This window comes from Heloderma suspectum, chromosome 5 (genome assembly GCF_057233095.1).
Source record: "Heloderma suspectum isolate Gila_16-S chromosome 5, 16-S_ref, whole genome shotgun sequence".
Lineage (NCBI taxonomy): Eukaryota > Metazoa > Chordata > Lepidosauria > Squamata > Helodermatidae > Heloderma > Heloderma suspectum.
Window position 1 is genome coordinate 203582667 of NC_139462.1, and position 22251 is coordinate 203604917.

The 22251-nt window shown below is 44.0% G+C and overlaps 1 protein-coding gene across 2 annotated transcripts in view; it reads left to right on the forward strand.

Annotated features, from left to right (window-relative positions):
- The window catches only part of MYO3A (myosin IIIA), a 133387-nt gene that overhangs the window by 16649 nt on the left and 94487 nt on the right, over positions 1-22251 (forward strand). For both annotated transcript variants that reach the window (XM_084860485.1, XM_084860484.1), the window contains exons 3-4: positions 10875-10979; positions 13030-13129. In XM_084860485.1, coding sequence (XP_084716611.1) covers positions 10875-10979; positions 13030-13129 — 205 coding nt within the window. The remainder of the gene's footprint in view (positions 1-10874; positions 10980-13029; positions 13130-22251) is intronic.

Here is a 22251-nt window from a genome sequence, read left to right on the forward strand (position 1 = left end):
AAGTTAGAAAGCTTTCCCTTCCAATTTCAGTTAATCAAAGTTTACCATTACATCTAAGCCCTCCTGCAGTTACCTAACTAGCAGTTACTCATCACTTATGGTTTGAAGTTGTCTTGTTTCAACTAATCATAGTTTAGACTAACCACAGTTTGTCTGGGCTATGGCCATCTAGGGAACCCAAGGAGGGCCAGATTTGGCCCACGGGCCTCAGCTTAAGCACCCCTGCCTTAGGCTGAAGTTGGGGTTACATGGTCCGGCTTCTCCCCTCATTTGCTGCATGTTCACTGAATGCCAGCATATCTTCTCACCTGGGCTTTTGACTCTTGAATCTACAGGCACATTGGCTGCCTAATAGCAATGTTGAGTCATTGGTAACCTGAGGTGGAAAGAGTGCACGTACATTACTAATGGATCTGGATGAATAGAAATGTGTCACCTGTATTATAGATGAATGATGAGTTAAAACTGCAAGATGAGCTGGACAACTTTGATGATGAGGTTGCAATTTAAAATGACATTTCACGCCTCAGAAGCAAGTGCTCCATTATAAATCTGTTGTTATTTAAAAGAAAGAATAAAGAACTCCTTCATTCACTTGCTTCTCAATTAGCTCATCACGGAGCTGTGCTAGACAGGCAAGGGAGGCACAGCTAAGAAGTGACTCTTAGAGCCATCATTTTTCTTGATATTGGAAGGACATGAAAAGAGGAACAAGTGCTGTGAATTGGTCATAAGGTTGAAAACTGACAGCCATTTACCAATTGGTGGCTTCCCACACTGGGCGCTTACTAGAGATGCTGGTGAATATCTCCCAAGGCTCTCTTATAAACTAACTTTGGTGGTTCATTAAAGCCCACCTTAAAACCAAGGTGACCTTTACAAGCCCCAGAATTCTCCAGCTCATATTTTGATGCATCCAGAAAAATCCCCCCCCCTCTTTTGCTTTCCTCCATCTCCAAAATCCATCCTTGCCAGGCCCAAAATGCCTAACCACCTCACCTTAACATGACAGTGGCAGAAACAGTGGTGAAAGCACAGAGGTGAGGAGAGAAAAATAAGACTTTTTTCCTCTCTCCTTCCCCTTTGTCCCACTCCATCATGCTTGCTTGCAGCATAATGGGGCACAGGAGACGATGGGAGATGTAATTCCCCAAGGGTTCTGGCAACTGCATGAGTCTGCGTCTCTGATTTTATTTCCTTATTTATATTCCACTAAAACAACAACAAAGGTATAAAGCAAACCATATAAGAAATATTCATTTCTGCATTTCTGAATGAAATGTGAGCTGCTTAGGGCACGTCTGTGTGGAAAAACAGCATGCAAAGTAATAATACCAACTGAGAATGACCTCCACTCATAATCTCTGTGTCATGTTCACCATGAGCGGTATTATTATGGGTAACTCCACAACAAAGTCCTTCTCCTCCCTGGCGATCTGGCAAAGCTGAAAGCTGGGCAACTTTTAGAAATGTTATAAGTTCTTTCTATTTGTACTGACTTGCAGTGGCAGGACATAAACTATTTAGGGATAGAGTTATGGCATGTTCTGTTTGTTAGGGACCGATCTACATTGCGCCCGCCATCGCAATGAATTCGGTGTCCCATTGGGTTAAACGCTCTCGCATTAAAACGTGATTATTCACACTCATCCATTTTCCCCGTTGCAGTGCTTCATCAAATGCGCAAGCTTGGTTCACACTCAAGCACTGTGCTGTTTTCCTGCTGTTTTCCTGCGCACACTTGTCTGATCTCGGAAGCTAAGCAGGGTCGGTCCCGGTCAGTGCTTGGATGGGAGACCTCCTGGGAATCAGGCTTCCTGCACTGAGCAGGCGGTTGTTCTATCCCTTCAAATGAGACTAAGTTTTACCCCCTCCTATCCCCTGCTCTGGATGTTTTTTAAAAAATTCAGGCATTATCCTAGCAGAATCAGGGCTTCTCCGCAATGTTTTTTTTCTAATTCAGGCATGTTCTTCCAAGCTTCGAAGTTGTGAATCATGCCTCAATTAGAAAAAAAAGCATCGCGGAGAAGCCCCAATTCTGCGAGGATAATGCCTGAATTTAAAAAAAAAAAATCCAGAGTGGGAGATAGGAGGGGGTAAAACTTAATCTCATTTGAGGGGATACAACAACCCTCTGCTCAATGGAGGAAGCATGATTCCCAGGCGGTCGCCCATCCAACTACTGACCGGGGCCGACCCCACTTAGCATCCGAGATCAGACAAACGTGCGCACATCCAGCCCTTTGCTTGTTGCTGAGGAAACAGTGGCTGCTGAGGAAGCTATGCAATCGGTAGCCGGAAGAAGACATGGGGCCGTCGAGAGCTGTGATTGGACAGGAGGGAAATACAAACACCGCTGCATATGGACAGGCGGGGGAGGGGACTATGACTGGATACAGGAGTGAAGGTGGAAAATCAGAGCACATCAAGGGGAAATACCAGGATATTATTGTATTGAAAGCGGGAGCACAGAAATGGGAAATTCTGGTTCCAATTCGAGGCGGGTACTGTGTAGTGTGAAAGGCGGGCGGTGAAACCTCATTGGAAGCGAAAAAAGGTGGTAAGTGTAGATCCAGCCTAGGTGCAGCACTCTCTTGTATTAGAAAAGTTCTCAAGGTACCATGAATTCCCAAGGTACCATGGGGCTGGCTGGGGAATGCTGGGAGTTGTAGGACTTTTTTCTGTCTAAGCATGCATAGGATTGCACCCTTAATGGGCAAATTGGATACAATCCATTCCTTAATTATACTCTGCCAAGTTCAGAAGCATACCACAAGCTTGTGGATATAGCAGGGCCCCTAATTAATGCTGCGTGGTTGCCTCTAGCAGCACATCACCGATTCTCCCTTTAAAACAACCTTTTGACATTGTACAACATCGTATCATGGGAGTGGCTTGTTGCTCCCTCCTGTTCTAACTGGGACCCTATCTTTACCAATACTGTGTTTATTTCAAGCTTTGGAAGCTTCCTTGAGAGGGTTTTCCCCTTAAAGGTGTCATACAAATATCTTAAATAAGAGACCTGATACTTTCACTTATGAAACAGTAACAACTCCCCTCCCATGGATATTTATTGCTTTTCCAGTTTCTGGTCTGACGTGCATTTATTTCTGAGTAAGCCCTGTTGCATTCAGTGGAACTTACTCCCAGGTAAATGTACTTTAGGAGCAGAAATTGTCGGTAGACAGTTTACCTCAAGGAGCAGCTGAATGTATGTATTTATTTGCTTGTCCAATTTGTTTCTCATCTTTTCAACAAATAGTACTCAAGGTGACTTAAAAGTAAAATACAAAACAATCAAAACATGAGAACAGGCAGGAAAAACGTCAATAAAATAATCAATGTAACCAATGAAAGAACAGTCAGTTGAACAAAGTGTGACATTTCCTGTGGTGGGAGTTGTGGACCAAAACATCTGGAGGGTCACAAGTTTCCCACCCCTGCCTAGTGTTACATCAGGTTTGGATTGCTGCTGTATGTTACAAGTGTGACTGCTTCTGCATAATGTTTGGATGGTATACCCGGTGCAAAATGCTACAGCCAAGTTTGTGACCACCAGAGTGTCTTCCGGGGAGTACGTAACAGCCCTGCTGTATCAGCTATGCTGCCTTCCAATCTGCTTCCAGGTCCAATTGAAAGTGCTTGTGATCACCTTCTAAAGCCCTATATAGCTTAGGCCCAGGTTATCTGAAGGATCGTCTTCTGTCACATGAACCTATCCATCCATTTTATATTATCGGGGAGGCCGTTTTGCATATCCCACCATTGTCAGAGGTGAGGACGGTTGGCATGTGAGTTCTTGTGTGACAGTGTCCAGGATGTGGAAGTCCCGGGACATCTCCTAACCTCCCTCTTGGGTATTTCAGTACCACTTGAAGACTTAGTTGTTCTACTAGACCTTTGCCTAGTTCAGGGGTGGGCAACTTGTGGTCTTCTAGAAGTTGCTGGACCACAACTCCCATCATCCCTTACCATTAGCTATGCTGGCTACAGCTGATGGGAGTTGCAGTCCAACAAAATCTGAAGGGCCACATGTCCCCCCCCCCCCATGGCTTAGGTGTTTGATATATACCTTACTCTCTGGAGGGTTGTAATTTTTTAAAAAAACTTTGCTGTGTTTGCTGGGCATTTCTGTTTTAATTGTTTGTTTTAGAATTGTTTTTATTATTTTTATTTTTGTGTTTCATTTTGGGTGATGTATGCCAGGGGTGCACAGAAGGTGGATCTCCAGGTGTTTGGGGCTTCAACATTCCTGACATTGACCATGCTTATGTAGGCCACCTTGAGGGGCAGTTAGAAATCAAACAGAAAGATAGAATAAAAATATCCTAATAAATAAAAGTAGAGGCAGAGCAAGATGGTGGATGGGGATGGACCCTGGAGGACCAAGAAGTAGAAAGTAGCAATGGAAGTAGAAATGCCCCTCTTTTTAGTTCACACATACAACAGGTGAGGGGGTAAATCTGCTCCTGAACGGTACCACTTCAGCCTACAGGAAAGGAGACTGGGGCTGTTTACACAACAGGCGAACCCATACTCAGTAGTTGAGCGTGGGTTGATTTGAACTGTGGGTTGTTTGTTGAACCGTGGGTTATCATGATTTCTGCACGCAGCCGGGGTGGTTTGTTACCCATGCAGTGTGGCTTATTTTCTCAAACAAGCCACCTGGTTTATTATTGGGTTGTTCAGGGTGGTTAACAAGCCGCACTGTATGGTTAACAAGCCATTCTGGCTGCATTCAGACAACACGCGAACCCACAGTTCAACAAACAACCCACGGTTCAAAACAACCATATTCAACCACTGATTCTGGGTTAGCCCATTGTGTGAACAGCCCCTGAGTGACTTAGCCTTCCTCAACCTGGTTCCCTCCATATATTTTGGACTGCAGCTCCCATAATTCCTGAACATTGGTCATGCTGGCTGGGGATAACGGGACCTGAAGTTTGAAATGTTTGGAGGCACCAGCCTGGGGAAGACTGGTGTGACTGAAGGCTTCTCTCTTTATAAACCATTCCAAGTAGCAGAGTCCACACTCAGATGCATCAAGATCAGCAGGTCTCAAACTGAAATTGTGACACAAGTGCATATCTGCATGAACTGTACAAAATTTATTTCCCTTGCTGACCCAGGGCAAAAGTCTATTTAATTATTTTTCTCCCCTAAATCGAATTTCAAAGCTAATTCATCAGAGCTGCAGAGTATGCTTGGTTAATGGTATTAATGCCATTGTTTTCATTATCTTCAGATGCTTCTCAATTCATTTTCCTTGGTCCTGCTGCTAAGTTTTGCATGTTCAGCTGCACCATTTTAGCCCACTGGTTTCATTAGAGACAGGGTCATTGTTAGGCCTGGGCCCATGGGGCCCTGGGCCCAAATCTATTTCCCAGGGCCCTGGATCTATTCCACAGCGCCTTGAGTATCCATGGGTACCAATGGAAAGTTTTTTTCTTAGCTGAATTGCCATGCAGGGGGCAGTTTTCAAGGTGGATTGCAAGTAGGGTTCCCGCATGCTGCAACACCCACCCACCCCAAATCTTTCCCTGCATGGCAATTAAGCTGAGGAAAAAACATTTTCAATTGGTTTGGGATGATCTGGGGCAGGGTGCAAATTAATTGAAGCATTCGTTTTATTGGAGATTATTTGGACGATAAATTAATTGGCTGGCTTTGCCTCCTATAAAATTTAAACAAATCCTAGTAATTATGTCTCAATATGCACATATAGATAAAAATTAGCATATGCAGATTTGTGTTCTATGGGCTTGGGCCTGGAATCTTTTAAGTGCCTTGCAACATCCCACCTTTGAGACATGAGGGGATGGAAATGCCTCGCCTTTAATCTCTGGCTGCAACAACAGCCGTAGTGGAAGGATCATTGACACAATGAATAAAAATAGACATAGGCGTACAAAAATTAAATAGGAGGGTTTACTTTCCCCATGAGGTTTTCTTGGGGCTGTAAAGAGAATAGAACAAGGATAATATTAACGGGGGCGGGTGTCATTTGCACAGGTCAGAGGAAAGCACGTGAATGAACGTGCCTCCTAATCTCCTGGCTCTGGCATGCATTGTACTCATCCTTTTTTAGCACTGTGTATTCTGCCTCACCCGTTCATGGATCACTGCCTTGTTGTGGCGAAGGGGCTTGCGTAACTCAGTGAAGCCATAAGCTATGCCGTGCAGGGCCACCCAAGACGGACAGGTCATGGCAGAGAGTTCTGACAAAATGTGGTCCACTGGAGAAGGAAATGGCAACCCACTCCAGTATTCTTGCCAAGAAAACCCCATGGAACGTATCACAAGGCTAAAAGAGATGACGCCGGAAGATGAGCCCCTCAGGTCGGAAGGTGTCCAATATGCTACTGGGGAAGAGCAGAGGGTATTTCCAAGTAGCGCCAGAAAGAGTGAAGCGGCTGGGCCAAACCTGAAAGGACACTCAGCTGTGGATGTGTCTGGTGGTGAAAAGAAAATCCGATGCTGTAAAGAACAATATTGTTTAGGAACCTGGAATGTCAGATCAGTGAATCAAGGTAAGCTGGAGGTGGTCAAACATGAAATGGCAAGATTGAACATCGACATCTTGGGAATCAGCGAACTAAAATGGACAGGCATGGGTGAATTTAATTCAGGTGACCATCATATCTACTATTGTGGGCAAGAATCCCTTAGAAGAAATGGAGTAGCACTCCTAGTCAACAAAAGGGTGGGAAAAGCAGTATTGGGGTACAATCTTAAAAATGATAGAATGATCTCAGTACGAATCCAAGGCAAACCATTCAACATCACAGTAATTCAAGTCTATGCCCCAACCACTGAGGCCGAAGAAGCTGAGGTTGATCGGTTCTATGAAGACCTACAACACCTTCTAGAACTAACACCCAAAAAAGATGTCCTCTTCATCATAGGGGATTGGAATGCTAAAGTAGGAAGTCAAGAAATCACCGGGATAACAGGCAGGCATGACCTTGGGGTACAAAATGAAGCAAGACAAAAGCTAATAGAGTTTTGCCAAGAGAACACGCTGATCATAGCAAACACTCTTTTCCAACAGCACAAGAGGCGACTCTACACATGGACGTCACCAGATGGTCAATATCGAAATCAGATTGATTATGTCCTTTGCAGCCAAAGATGGAGAAGCTCCATACAGTCAGTCAAAACAAGACCTGGAGCTGACTGTGGCTCAGATCATGAGCTGCTTCTTGCAAAATTTCGGCTTAAATTGAAGAACGTAGGGAAAACAACTAAACCGTTCAGGTATGACCTAAATCATATCCCTGATGAATATACAGTGGAGGTGAGGAATAGATTTCAGGGATTAGACCTGATAGACAGAGTGCCTGAGGAACTATGGACGGAGGTCTGTAACATTGTTCAGGAGGCAGCAACGAAATCCATCCCAAAGAAAAAAAAATTCAAGAAAGCCAAGTGGCTGTCTGATGAGGCTTTACAAGTAGCTGAGGAAAGAAGGGAAGCGAAAAGCAAGGGAGAAAGGGGAAGATATACCCAACTGAATGCAGAGTTCCAGAGAATAGCAAGGAGAGACAAGAAGGCCTTCTTAAATGAACAATGCAAAGAAATCGAGGAAAACAACAGAATGGGAAAGACTAGAGATCTCTTCAAGAAAATTGGAGATCTCAAGGGAACGTTTTGTGCAAAGACGGGCATGATAAAGGACAAAGAAGGCAGGGACCTAACAGAAGCAGATGAGATTAAGAAGAGGTGGCAAGAATACACAAAAGAACTATACAGGAAAGATCTGAATGTCCCTGATAGCCATGAGAGTGCGGTCACTGAACTTGAGCCGGACATCCTAGAGAGTGAAGTCAAATGGGCCTTAGGAAGCATTAGTAACAACAAAGCTAGCGGAGATGACAGTATTCCAGCCGAGCTATTTAAAATCCTAAAAGATGATGCTGTTAAAGTGCTGCATTCAATATGCCAACAAATCTGGAACACTCAACAGTGGCCACAAGACTGGAAAAGGTCAGTTTACATTCCAATTCCAAAGAAGGGCAACGCCAATTAGTGTTCAAACTACCGCACAATTGCGCTCATTTCACATGCCAGCAAGGTGATGCTCAAAATCCTACAAGCTAGGCTTCAGCAGTATGCGAACTGAGAACTACCGGAAGTACAAGCTGGGTTTAGAAGAGGCAGAGGAACTAGAGATCAAATCGCCAACATTCGCTGCATCATGGAGAAAGCAAGAGAATTCCAGAAAAACGTCTATTTCTGCTTCATTGACTACGCTAAAGCCTTTGATTGTGTGGATCACAACAAACTGTGGCAAATTCTTAAAGTGATGGGAGTACCAGACCACCTTACCTGTCTCCTGAGAAACCTGTACGAGGGTCAAGAAGCAACAGTAAGAACCAGACATGGAATAACCGATTGGTTCAAAATTGGGAAAGGAGTACGACAAGGCTGCATATTGTCACCCTGCTTATTTAACTTATATGCAGAGTACATCATGAGAAATGCCGGGTTGGATGAATCAGAGGTCGGAATTAAGATTGCTGGGAGAATTATCAACAACCTCCAATATGCAGACGATACCACCCTAATGGCAGAAAGCGAAGAGGATCTCAAGAGCCTCTTGTTGAGGGTGAAAGAGGAGAGTGCAAAAGCTGGTTTGAAACTCAACATTAAAAAAACTAAGATCATGGCAACTGGCCCCATCACTTCCTGGCATATAGAAGGGGAAGAAATGGAAGCAGTGACAGATTTTACTTTCTTGGGCTCCAAGATCACCGCAGACAGTGACTGTAGCCATGAAATTAAAAGACGCTTGCTCCTTGGGAGGAAAGCTATGGCCAACCTAGACAGCATAGTAAGAAGCAGAGACATCACCTTGCCGACAAAGGTCGGTCTAATCAAAGCTATGGTTTTCCCAGTAGTAATGTATGGCTGTGAGAGCTGGACTATAAGGAAGGCTGAGCGCCGAAGAATTGATGCTTTCGAACTGTGGTGCTGGAGAAGACTCTTACGAGTCCCCTGGACTGCAAGGAGGTCAAATCAGTCCATCCTAAAGGAAATCAACCCTGAGTGCTCATTGGAAGGACAGATAATGAAGCTGAAGCTCCAATATTTTGGCCACCTAATGCGAAGAGAAAACTCCCTGGAAAAGACCCTGATGCTGGGAAAGACTGAAGGCAAAAGGAGAAGGGGACGGCAGAGGATGAGATGGCTAGATAGCATCACGGATGCAATGAATATGAACTTGAGCATGCTCCGGGAGAGAGCGCAGGACAGGAAGGCCTGGCGTGCTATGGTCCATGGGGTCACGAAGAGTCGGACACGACTGAACAACAACAACAACAATTCTGCCTCAGGTTCTGTTTTGTCAAAACTAAAACCAGCTTATTTGTTACAAATAAATATGCTAATATGAACACAACCACTCAGCATAGTTTTGCTTCTGTGCAGGCCTCACTGCTTTGGGTTACTTTCCCAAGGATAATGATAAGTTTACCTCACCTGAGAACTGCAGTTTTAGAACATGCTTATCAGCAAGAAGGTTGGAAAAAAGTGCCTATTTATAAGGAACCTTTTTTCTTTCTTTTTTTTGCAAAAGTACCATATGTGAAGAAAGGGTGTTAGATACATGAATGATATGTTTCTTTTGCATGTTTACCAATTTTGTTGGAGTGCTGACCTTGAACCAGCCTTTGTGCCCAGTGAACCTTTATGAATAGGTCTGTCAGCCTGGCTGAGCTAGGCCAGTTTCAGCTCCAGTGAGGGCCTGGAACCCCTCAGCCTTGAAGCTGAAGGCTGAGGGACTAGGCCAACAGCCTGTTTTATGCATGTGCAGCCTTTCAGCCACAACCCTCAGGCCTGAAAGGGCCGCCAGTAAAGGAGTCTGCTGCCAGAGTTTTGGCACTGTGTCTAGATCCTCTTTGCTCTTGGAGAGAGCAATTCTATGGTCCCTGGGCAAGCGTCCCAGGGAGCAAAAGATGGCTTGGATTCCCCCATCCAAGTTTGGAGATAACACTCTGACCTCAGAAGGGAGGGTTGGGGATACAACCCCCCTCACAGCCCCTCACAGCTGACATGGATAGACCTGCCCTGGCTGCCTCTCCAAGGTCAGAAAGTCGACCTTGGAGAGGGGGAAAGGGGGGCATTTTAGTGGTTGAGGAAGAGAGGAGACTAGAGAGGCCAGGATATGATTTATACTGAGCCTCTTTCCCTCCCCCTCCAAAGTGCCCTTGCTAGACAGGCTGAAAAGCCCATCTAGCCAAAAAAGCAAAGATCAGAGGATAGGGAGGCAAAGATCACCTCCGCCACTCCTCCTGCCCTGTGGCTTCAGCCCAGCAGGGGATAGGAATCTTGGAAACCCCTGAGTTCAGGGGATTCCAAGAAGTGAAGGCACAGTCTGTAGGACTGGAGAGGAGAGGAACCCAGCGATTGCATCAGATTTTAATTGTGGAAACTGCTCTGGAATCCATTTTGGTGAAGGGTGGTATACAAATATTTCAAATAAATGAAATAAAAATAAAAGATAAGCACCCCACAATGCTAGTAGCTTACAAACTAAGCTCACTGACTTCTGTCTCTGACCCTTCCTTAGTCTTTGAGAAAGCACTTCAGTCTATTGGTCTCCTCTGACATCTAGCTTCCCCCGACACCCAACTTAAATTAGTGGGGTGGGAATAAGGGTGAGTCCTACCATCAGCTTGGCTCATGTACCTGTACCTTTCCTAAAAATAATTTAAAAAAAGGATTATCTTGCAGTTTAGCCTGCTGGCCATTAAGAAATATTTGCAGTTGTCCTAGCTCCATTAATGCTTTCCTTTTCATAAGAATCAAATCTACTGAAAACCATAAGGGATACTTGCTCATCTTTTTTCTTTTCTTTTTTCTTTATATAGCTATGTAATGGGGGATCCGTGACTGACCTTGTGAAAGGGTTTTTGAAGAGAGGAGAAAGAATGGGTGAACTTCTTATTGCTTACATTTTACATGAAGCTCTTATGGTAAGTAAAAACATATAAATAGCTCAAATACTGACTCTTCATTTTGGTACAGAGCTACGTCTGCTGAAATAATCCAGCAATTTCAAGGGGATTACGCTCTCTCAACTCTGGGTTGGATTATGGCCGTTATTTACTCTTTTGTCCTGATCTAGCTGCTGACAATACAGGAATGGAACCAGGCTTCTGAATGGGAATCAGACACAGGATTTCGATTTTCCAGCCAGGGCTGTGCAGCTGTAGTCCTGGTTCTGTGCTCTGAATACCACTAATCCTCTATTTAGGAAAGCATGCAGGTGACTGGGGCTGGATCTACACTTACCGCCTTTTTTCGCTTCCAATGAAGTTTCACCGCCCGCCTTTCACACTACGCAGTACCCACCTCGAATTGGAACCGGAATTTCCCACTTCTGTGCTCCCACTTTCAATACCCTAATATCCCGGTATTTCCCCTTAAAGTGCTCTGATTTTCCGCCTTTGCTACCATATCCGGTCATAGTCCCCTCCCCTGCCTGTCCATATGCGGTGGTGTTTGAATTTCCCTCCTGTCCAATCACAGCTCTCGACGGCCCCATGTCTTCTTCCAGCTACTGATCGCATAGCTTCCTCAGCAGCCTGCATTTCCTCAGCAACAAACAAAGGGCTGGATGTGCATGCGCTTGTCTGATCTCTGAAGCTAAGCGGGGTCAGCCCTGGTCAGTAGTTGGATGGGCGACTGCCTGGGAATCAGGCTTCCTGCACTGAGCAGGGGGTTGTTGTATTCTCTCAAATGAGATTAAGTTTTACCCCGTCCTATCCCCCACTCTGGATGTGTTTTTTCTAAATTAAGGTGTTATCCTCGCAGAATCGGGGCTTCTCCGCAATTTTTTTTTTTCTAATTCAGGCATGATCTTCGATTCGAAGTTGTGAAACCCCGATTCTGCGAGGATAATGCCTGAATTTAAAAAAAACCATCCAGAGCTGGGGATAGGAGGGGGTAAAACTTAGTCTCATTTGAAGGGATAGAACAACCTCCTGCTCAGTGCAGGAAGCCCGATTCTCAGGCAGTCTCCCATCCAACTACTGACCGGGGCCGACCCCGCTTAGCATCCGAGATCAGACAAGCACGTGCAGGAAAACAGCACAGCACTCGAGTGTGAACCAAGCTCATGCATTTGATGAAGCACTGCAATGGGGAAAATGGGTGAGTGTAAATAATCACGTTTTAATGCGAGAGCGTTTAACCCGACGAGACACCAAATTCATTGCGATGGTGGGCGCAATGTAGATCGGCCCTGGGTTTCTTCCTTCCCAGATGAACTGTTCTTTACTGGTATTCAGAATATTTAACAGGGTTATGTGCATGTAGCATTGGATCAGGGCCTTTCCATTACTTAGAGGGGGAAACAGTGTAATGTTACACAGTCTTTTGTTCCCCTATAATTGTGTCAACCTTAGCATGCACTTCTTGCATTTAAACATACTTTCTTTCAAACAAATTAGAGTGATAAGATTTGCCTACATGTGTCATTGCAAAGCCCTCAGGATATCTCTGTTAAAAAAGCAAGCTACATACCCGACACAGCTAGCCATTATGATCTTATATTTATGCCTATGATGCACTATGTTTTGTTACATTTCCAGCGCAGTCCTATGAATGTCTACTCAGAAGTAAGTCCCACTGAGTTCATTGGGGCTTACTCACAGGTAAATTTGTATAGGATTGCAGCTTTTACTGGTGTAACTGCATCCCCATCCTCCTAACCACATATGACTGGCATAGCAAGTCATAGGATCGGCCTGAAAGTTTGTGAGTTCCACTGACTTGGGAAATGTATGATGAGTTTAATTCATAAAAATTCTATATACTTTTTGTCCAGAAATTACAATGGTAGGGATAATTTACACACTAATGATACCACTTGAACTATGGTGGATTTGTAATGTAGATGCATTCCTTAATTAGACTGAAAATATATTAATTATACTCTACTAAGTAAATGCACAGATATGTTTACAAGTACATCTTCCTTTCTGTATTGCAGATTAATGAGTTTTATAAATTTCTTTTCAGGGACTTCAACATTTGCATGAAAACAATACCATCCATCGTGATATCAAGGGAAATAATATCCTATTGACCACTGAAGGAGGTGTTAAACTTGTGGATTTTGGTAAGTTACGATATCCTTATGGCCTAAAGGAGTCAATGCACACACTATCTCTCTGTGAATATATACAGTGTGGATGTATGTCTATATTTTAAATGTCTATGAAATGCTGCCAGCTTAGGGTCTAGACAAGCCTTGTGTTTAATAACCTGCCTTGTAGCCATAGGCAACCAGTAATTCCAGCAGATGAGTGAATGGGCTGGGAGAAGAGAGACAGATCTTTCCATTCTTCCTCCACTAATCTGGACTGGGGCCCTACCATGGGAGCTAGGGGGCTTTTAACATCTGGATCCGGGACCCTGTGCCTACTCTGGTGTTAAAAAAAAAGAAAAAAGACCTAACTCCTAGATAGAGATTTAAAATGATGTCTGTTTTGACCTTCAGTTTTGTGCCAGGGGGACTTAAATAGAGAGTGAAGGATGCTGGGGTTTACTGCATGATTCATTTTTATTCTTTTAATATTGATATTACTTTGTATAAAGATGTTACATTTTTGCAAATAATAAAAGAGCTAAAATGGAGTAAACATATCCATATGTATAATTGAAGTCTGGAGATTGCCTTCCACAGAGGTAGAGGTAGTCCATTTTGACAAAGCAGTCTATCAATTCCAGATACAGGGGGAAATTTTCGTTCTAATATTTGGGGGATAAGTTAATCAGGTAACTGAGAAATCTCTGCTCAGAAGTGGTTCCGATTCTTGACAGCAGTTTAGTTCGCTTGTGTGCTCTGTACAAGGAAGGGAGTGGGGGGCGGGGGGGTTGGTATGTGATAAACTCTTTTGATTTGTGGCCCACAAAGCCCTGCAAACCTGCTTATGTGAGGGAAGAAGGAATTGTCCAAGGCACATTTCTGGTTTCAGTGGTCCACTAAGAGGAGCTTCTTCGATGCTACCATCTGTGATTCAGGCATGGGTGGATGTAGAAGTGTTTTAGCTGGCATGATTTTAATTGTCTTTTGTCAGTGTTTTTATTATGCTTGGTTATGGGAGCCTGATTTCAAGAAACAGACACTGGGTATATCTGCACAACACAATTGGCTCCCTTTGGATATTCTTTTCAGTTTCTTGGGTTCTTCCAAAACGTCATGGGAGTTGTACTCTGGTGAGGTACTGAGATTTCTCTGCTAGAGATCTCTAGCACCCAACCATAGAACTTCAAGGACTCAGAGGAGAGGAAGTGACCATTTTAAGCTGCAAGCCTATGCACTTACCTTTCAGTAAATCCTATGGAATAGGCTGGAAATGACTTTTGAGTAAATATTGATAGTATTGGATGATGGAAAGGGGTGTATAAATGTAATCCAGACATAAATAATAGTGTGGATATGCCCCTGACTCTGGATTTAGATGTACTTTCCCACTGTATTCTGCCTGTGCCAATTAATGACCAAATTTGAGTATTTACCAAAGGAAAAGACGGTCGATATATTCTCTTGAAATATAGTTTTATTGACTGTTAAGGTGTGTGCAAGGGAGGTGTTTGGCAGTGGATTACTTTTTCATGTTGATGTGTATTTACATTTTTACTTATTGTAGGATGCCCTTAGCTTCCTATTCATTTGTGAGAGCTGGTGTAGTCTAGCGGCTGAGCGACTAACAGTGTCTACTCCAAAGTTAGCCCATCTGAGCTCAGTAGGGGTTACTCCCAGGAAACTGGGAATAGGGTTGCAGTCTACGCACCAAAACGCAAAGGCCCCAGTTCAAATCTCTGATATGAATGCACTAACTGGCCTTATACAAGGCAGTCTCTCTCAGCCTCAGCCCACTATCTGCAAAATGGAAGTAATAATACTGACCTAATGTGCAGGGTTGTTATAATGCTAAGCTTGTGTGTGTGTGTGTGTGTGTGTGTGTGTGTGCGCGTGCCTTTCATAGACAGATAGATTGATAGATAGGCAGATATAACCTTGAACATTTGACTCTGAGAGCCACTGAAAGCTAGCATGGTGTAGCGGTTAGAGAGTTGGACTGGGTTTGGGGAAACTCGAGTTCAAGTCCCCATTTGGCCATGAAGCTCAGTAGGTGACTTTGGGTGAGTCACTGATGCTCAGCCTAGCCTAACTCACAGGGTTGTTGTGAGGATAAAATGGGCAGGAGGAAGATCATGTATGCTGCCTTGGGCTCCTTGGAGGAAAAGGCAGGATATAAATGTAGCAAATAAATAATTAATGCTAAATATAATTAGTACATTTAAGACATTAGTGATGGGTATCCTTGGGACACCCAGATTATTTTGAAAGCCTAGGATTGTTGGGGAAGCCCAGGTTTTGAAGATCTTCCCTTGCCTCTTGTGCCTACTCATGCAGCCTTGACATTAATGAGGCTGGCCATATCACTCAGTTGTAATTAGGCCAAGTTCCCTATGACAGTGTCTCATTCATAACAGAAAGAGAATACCTCATTCAACAGTAAAATAAATCAGGAAAACAGAGTGGAGTAGATCGGTCCGGAATGATGCTGTAAATATCCTTTAAAAATAGGCTTTACATTTTAAAAATAAGGCGTATTGCTTTGTGGATTGGATGGATACTGACTTCAGTGAAATTTGCCTTGGAGCGAATTAGATTCTTACTATGTACATAGTGCTTTTAATAAATATGGTTCTTTACACTCCTAGTCAGTGGCTGGATTTGAGGCATCAGTGCATGTACGGTGCCATGTATATGGGATAGAAGCTTTTCCATTCACTTGGGTCTTGGAGCCAAATCTATGGATATTTGAATCAGGGATACTGTCTTGTCAGCCTTCACAACACCCCTGTGAGAGAGGTCACTGTGGACAGCTGGGGAATTAAGGCTGAAAGACAGGGACTTGCCTTTGGATACATCCAGGCCAGGCTAGGTTAATTTTCCATTATTCATACCTGGAAATATCTCCCTACAAACCCCATGATGCACCTGTATCTCCCTATAAACCCCATGATGCACCTGTATTTCCTATAAACCCCATAATGCAACCTGGTGACCTCTAGATGTTTTGGACTACAGATCCCTTCATTTATGACCATTGGCCATGGGGGATGATTGGAGTTGTAGTCCAACATATGTGGAGGGTCCCAGCTTTGGGAAGGCTGCCTAAAGGAGCAGTATCAGAGCACAGAACCATTAGAAAGTGTTGAGGATGAGGCGCCATAGCTTAGTGGTAGAGCACCTGCTTTGCTGGCAGAAGGTCCCAGGTTCAAAAGATTCCTGCCTGAAACCAAGGAGAGCCGCCAGTCAGTGCTGACAATACTGGGTGAGGTGCACCAGTGGGGAGACTCAGTATAGGACAGTTTCCTATGTTGCCAGAAGTAGTGCTTGTTGAAAGGGTAGAAATGTTCATGTCCATGTATTTTAAGGAGAGAACGTGATTGTGCTAATCTTGCTGTCAATGTTAGGGCTGTTTTGTTTTATTTCATTACTGTAACTTGGTTGCTGATCATTGGAGGGAGCAATCCTATGGCTGCTAGTCAGCCATATGTGGGTTTCCGGGAACCGACCTCAGAGCCCGCGCTCCAAGGTTGGCTCCTGGAGAACCGACTTCCCCCCACTTCCACGCTGCCTTCCAGGCATCACAGAACCGCCCCACGCGCCACGCTCGGAAGAATCTGGGGACATAATATTCTCTTATCCTGCTAAGCCAATTTATTTTGCACGGTAGAGCTGATGCTCCACATGCTACACTTTGATGGCCTGCACATTTTGTGCATTTCTTTCTGGGCTTTTCTCCCAGTCCTTCCAGACACTTTTGGATTATTACACTCACAACAGGCAGTGGCACTGTCATAGCACAGACCCACTCCACTGTGCTCACTTTTGTAGCATGCTCTACTTTGTTACAAGCCTCTCAGGCACACGCTTTCAGTAATGTGCTAATCCGATGTTCAGAGCCTGCTGTACTATCGCATTTATTCTCTTTCTCATGCTGGTGAGGTGGCAAGTATATTAAACAGCTCTAAAGCTGTGAACATGCTACCGCTCCTCTGCCCTGTGATGAGCTAGTATGATCCCAGCAGAGAGACCAGGACACATGCATTCTCCACATGAAAGCATTCCCAGGAATGTCCCTGTGGGAGGTTTCACATCATGTAAACCCCATAATGTATCTGTGACAGCATGGGTTATCCCATAGTAGAGTTACCCAAGCTCATTCTTTCAGGATTGTTTGGACTATAACTTCTAGCAGTATGGCCAATGGTCAGGGATGATGGGAGCTGTAGTCCAAAACATTTGGAGGGAACCAGGTTGGGGAAGGCTGCTATGGGACAACCTATGATGTCAGAGGTATATTATGGGATTTACATGATGTAATACCTCTTCCAACACACACACAAAAGCAGGGTTCTCTGTACTCATTGCAGTAGCCTTCCTCAGTTTGTGATGAGTGCTATTCATTTTTTATTATTGGAATCATTGGAACCAGAGTTCCCCCAGTGAAACTGGTACTTCTGGGCAGACAAGAGAAAGTATTTCTTCATACAACAAAACATAACTAATGTATGGAATTCATAACCCAAGGTATGGTGATAGCCATTGGTTTATGTTTAAAGGGGGATTAGACAAATTCATGGAAAATAGGTCTATCAATGCTTATTAGCCATGGTGACTAAATGAGAGTAGGGGGGTGTGTTGGATCTGGACAAATCCCAAACTGAATCAGGCAGATTTGGACAGATTCAGGATTTGTCCAAAGTGAAGCAAAGGCTGCTGAAATTGCTCCAAAACAAATCTGGCTTCTCCTGAATCTTTGTGAGTGATTTGGAGGGACACAGAAACACAGACTGTGTGTCTCCAAAAATGGCTACATTTCCCCCCAAGTCTTACATATCTCTGCCTTGAGTTCATTTATCTTGACTTCATTTCTGTTCATCCAGTTCAACTTCGTTGATTCATTTAGTATTGTGATGTTTAACTCTGCATTATTTAAAGAATAGTGTGTGGCACGCAGACAGCACTAGTCACAAATATTTATTTATTTACAATATTTATATACTGCTCCACATCAGAAGATTTCGGAGAGGTGGACAACACGGTAAAAGAATAAAACAGCAGGTTAAAAGAGTTAAAAGATTTTTTTAAAAGACAAACTCCAATAAAGTGGAATTTAACAAACCACAGCTGGTCATGCAAGGAAGGCCTCTTGAAATAACAACATCTTCAGGAGGCTCCGGATGGAACACAATATTGGCGCCTGTCTGACCTCTAAAGGCAGGTAATTCCACAGGAAGGGGGCTACCACACTGAAGGGTCTTTTCCTGGTGGACTCCAGCTGGGCCATGGGTCCATGTGGAACCACCAGGAACATGCCCTCTGTTTGGTAAAGAAGGAAGCGCTGTCTCAGGTATCCTGGTCCGAGGTTGTTTAGGTCCCAAGTTGTTGAGTTTAGATTTGAGTTTCTTTATTAAGTTAATGCGAGTTAGTTAATTCATTTAATTTTATTTTATATCACTTGTAATGGGCTTTAGGTCTGCAAGTTATAGAAAATAGTTAACATATGTATGGAAAGGAAATAAAAATTGTTAACTAATTTCAAACAGTAAACTATAAATAGACAGGTAACTGAGGTGACCCAACTTTGAATATGAAGTTGGCAGTCATAAAAAACTGGTTTGGGATGTTTATGTTAACATGGAATAATTCAAATACAAGGATTACTTTATAAAGGTGTTCCTAGGCATAACATTGCTCGAGGACATTTCTGGCTGATTATTGAATACCTATGATTGCAACACATTTTCTTGAAATCAACCGTAATTCTAAATATTAGACATTGGGATCATACCCCCAAACTCGGTTTGTTCAAGTGTTTTCAGCCCGTTTAATCTATGATATATGTATGTTCTGACACTGTCACTGTTGCCCAGGCTGGAGAGGCTCAAGACATGTTTCTACAAATGCCATATCCCAAACTGTTCTGGAGGGTCCCCCAACTCTCAGGGGAGAGCATGGGGAGAGCATGGGGAGAGCATCTCCAGTAGATGGGGGAATCAGCAAAAACCAGGTGCCCTGTTTTGCATGTGCCGATGTGCTGTCTGCTAGCACAGAGCCACCATTGGATACAGCATGAAGTGCGTTACTGTAGGAGTCACATTAAGCGATGTGATAGAAAATAAGAACAGCCCTGCTGGATCAGACCAAAGGCCTATCTAATCTCCCATTCTGTTCCTCCAGTTGCCAACCAAATGCCTATAGGAAGTCCAAAAGCAGGACATGAGTGCAATAACATGCACTCTCTCTCTCTCTTGTGTTTGCCAGCAACTGGTTTTCAGGAGCATGCTGCATCTGATACTGGTGGTAATATATAGTCATCATGACTAGTAGGAACTGATAGCCTTATTTCCCCCTCCCCTCCCAATCTTTGGAGAAATTCTTGTTGGAGAATGATCTGCAGCTCACAGAGCTGAACATCCCAGTGGGGCAGACTGTTTCTGGAAACCCCTGGGATGATCAGGTGAACCCAACACCCTGGGAGTGACAGTAGTGGAGAGCCCCCCTTCTGATTCAGGGATGGATGCTGAACCAGCGCTGAGTTGTAGGGAACACAGGTTCTGAGGGTGCGGGCTCAGCTAGCTGTCAGGGGAAGAATTTCCCATCTAAGAATCCGAACTCTTTGTGAATAAAGGGCTACTCACAAGGAAGGTTCTCATGAGTAAGAGCTTTCTGAGGCTTCTCTGCAGACCTGCATCTGAGCCCTGGGAGGGGTTCTAAGAGCTCAAGCTTAAAAGCCGCCGGTCTGGGCAAATGGTTGCTGGAACAACTATGCTCACCAGCTCCCAGACTTCTGTCTAGCAGTCCCTTGCTACCTAACTCCCCTTTGGCCCTTGTGTTCTCTAACCCCTTCTTCAGGCCTCACCTTTGAGAAACACCCAAACCAGAACTGACCCCTTCACTGGCTCCTAGCTCCACAGCCTTGGTGTGCTGTATCACTCACTGCACAGCCTGAAGTGTTCAGTCAGCACCAAGGACTTGGTGTGGCTCTGCTTGAAGCAGGACACTTATCTTCCATGAATTCTCTGCGAATTTGTGTAATCCCCTTTTAACAGCTCTACGCAATCCCCTTTTGTTTTAACCATCCTAAATAATGTGGTGCCACCAGCAAAGTTGGCCACTTCACTGTTCACCCCTAACTCCAGATCATTTATGAACAAGTTAAAAAGCACTGGTCCCAATACAGATCCTTCGAGGACTTTATATCATTCCGTTGTGAGAACTGTCCATTTATTCCCACTCTCTGCTTTCTGTTCTTCAACCAGTTACCACTCCATAAGAGGACCTCTCCTTTTATCCCATGGCTGCTAAATGTACTCGGGAGTCTTTGGTGAGGGACTTCATCAAAAGTCCTTTGAAAGGCCAAGTAAACAGTGACCTGGTTCACATGATCATCGCAGCCCACCGTGCCTTATTTAAGCCATGGCAGGTCGTGGCGCCCACAGGCGCAACATTGCCAATTCAAGCTCCCCGTGGCTTCTTCTGTTGTCTGAACCTGGTGAATGTGGCTTGTTGGGGTGGTGAACAAACCACTCCACAACCCTATAACAGGCCATGGGTTCTGGGTGGTTTGTTATCATCCCCAACAACCCACCCTTGCAGGTTCAGATGACATAAGGAGCCACGCCCAGTGAGGGTAATTATGTAAATTGAGCCAGCACGTGATCACCACATGCAGGGTGAGTAACAAACCACTGTGGCTTACTAACCACCCTTGTGTCATGTGAACTGGCCCAATGTCTGCTGGATCATCTCTGTTCACATGTTTACTGACACTCTAAAAAAAATTCTGAAAGTTTAGTGAGACAGGACTTCACTTTGCAGAAGCCATATTGATACTTCTTCAGCAAGACTTGTCCTTCTATATGCTTGATAATTTTATCTTTAATCATGCTTTCCCCCGAACATTAATTTAGCTAATCAAGTGCCAGTAATTCTCCCTCCACCGATCCCTTTTTAAAAACTTGTGTTATATTTGCCAGAAAAAGGGGTGAACATAGACTTTGAATTAAGGAATAAGGGCATCTCTGAGTACATCTCAGCCCAGGATTTTTTTTTTCCAGTACCAGGACTGAGCTTGCAGTCCTTTCACACAAAAATCCATTTGTGGTTCCCCCCTCCCAAGCTTTCTTCATTTCAGCAGCCTAATTTGGGGGCAGGGTGGGGGTTATTGTTAAACAACTGGCATTCAGAAAGCCTTGATGATCTACTACAAATTACCCAGGGATCTGCCAGTGGATCTTGAGCCCACCCTTGAGCTAAAGGATGAGCTGAATCAACAGAACAGAAACGGACAGCTTTGCTTTTAGCATCAAGCAGCATGACTAAACCAGGGGCTAAAATTCCGCTGTGAGTCATCTCTGCAAAACAGAGGGGGAGATAATTGGCTTTTTATTTAGAATATTTGAAATTGGCATGACACAAGTACTGAATGCTGCTGAATCTATTGAACTGAAATAATTTATTTAAACAGCTTGTGGACTTCTCAGTTGCACTAGACACTAGGACAACAAACCTGTATGTATGAGTCAGATAAGTGCCAAATTAGTATAAAGAGGGGGATGGGAAGGTGAAATTCAGCCTCTCCTCTCATACTTCACCCTACACACACACACACACACACACACACAAAATTACTTCATTCCAGCCAGTTATATCTGGTGGATCTCCAGCATTGGAAGGAGCCCTTCCTAGAGGTAAATTGGCTAGGAAAGCAGAGTTAGGAGAGAATTCAACTTCCCCCTTTTGCCTATCGATTCACTTTAAATTGCACTCACACCGCCTAATCTGGGTTGAACCTCCGTAACATCTACTTTCTCCCTTGTCCAAACTTTGTTGGACATTCTCACAAAGTCAGTTGAAGCATGGCTCTTTTGATCTCATTTTACACTTGTCCTGAGACTGATAGGCTAATATTGGGAAAAAACACACACAACAACAGCAGAAATTGCTAAAGGTTAATTGGTTCCTCTACCTTTCCATTGTATCTATACCTGTCAGCCTGGCATGGCAGTTCATTTCATTTGATGTCATTTATTATATTTCTATACCGGCCCATAGCCAAAGCATTCTGAGTGGTTCACAAAAAGTAAAAACCATTAAAAATACATTATACAAGGTGCAAAACCATTTACATAAAAATAGCACATAGAGAGACA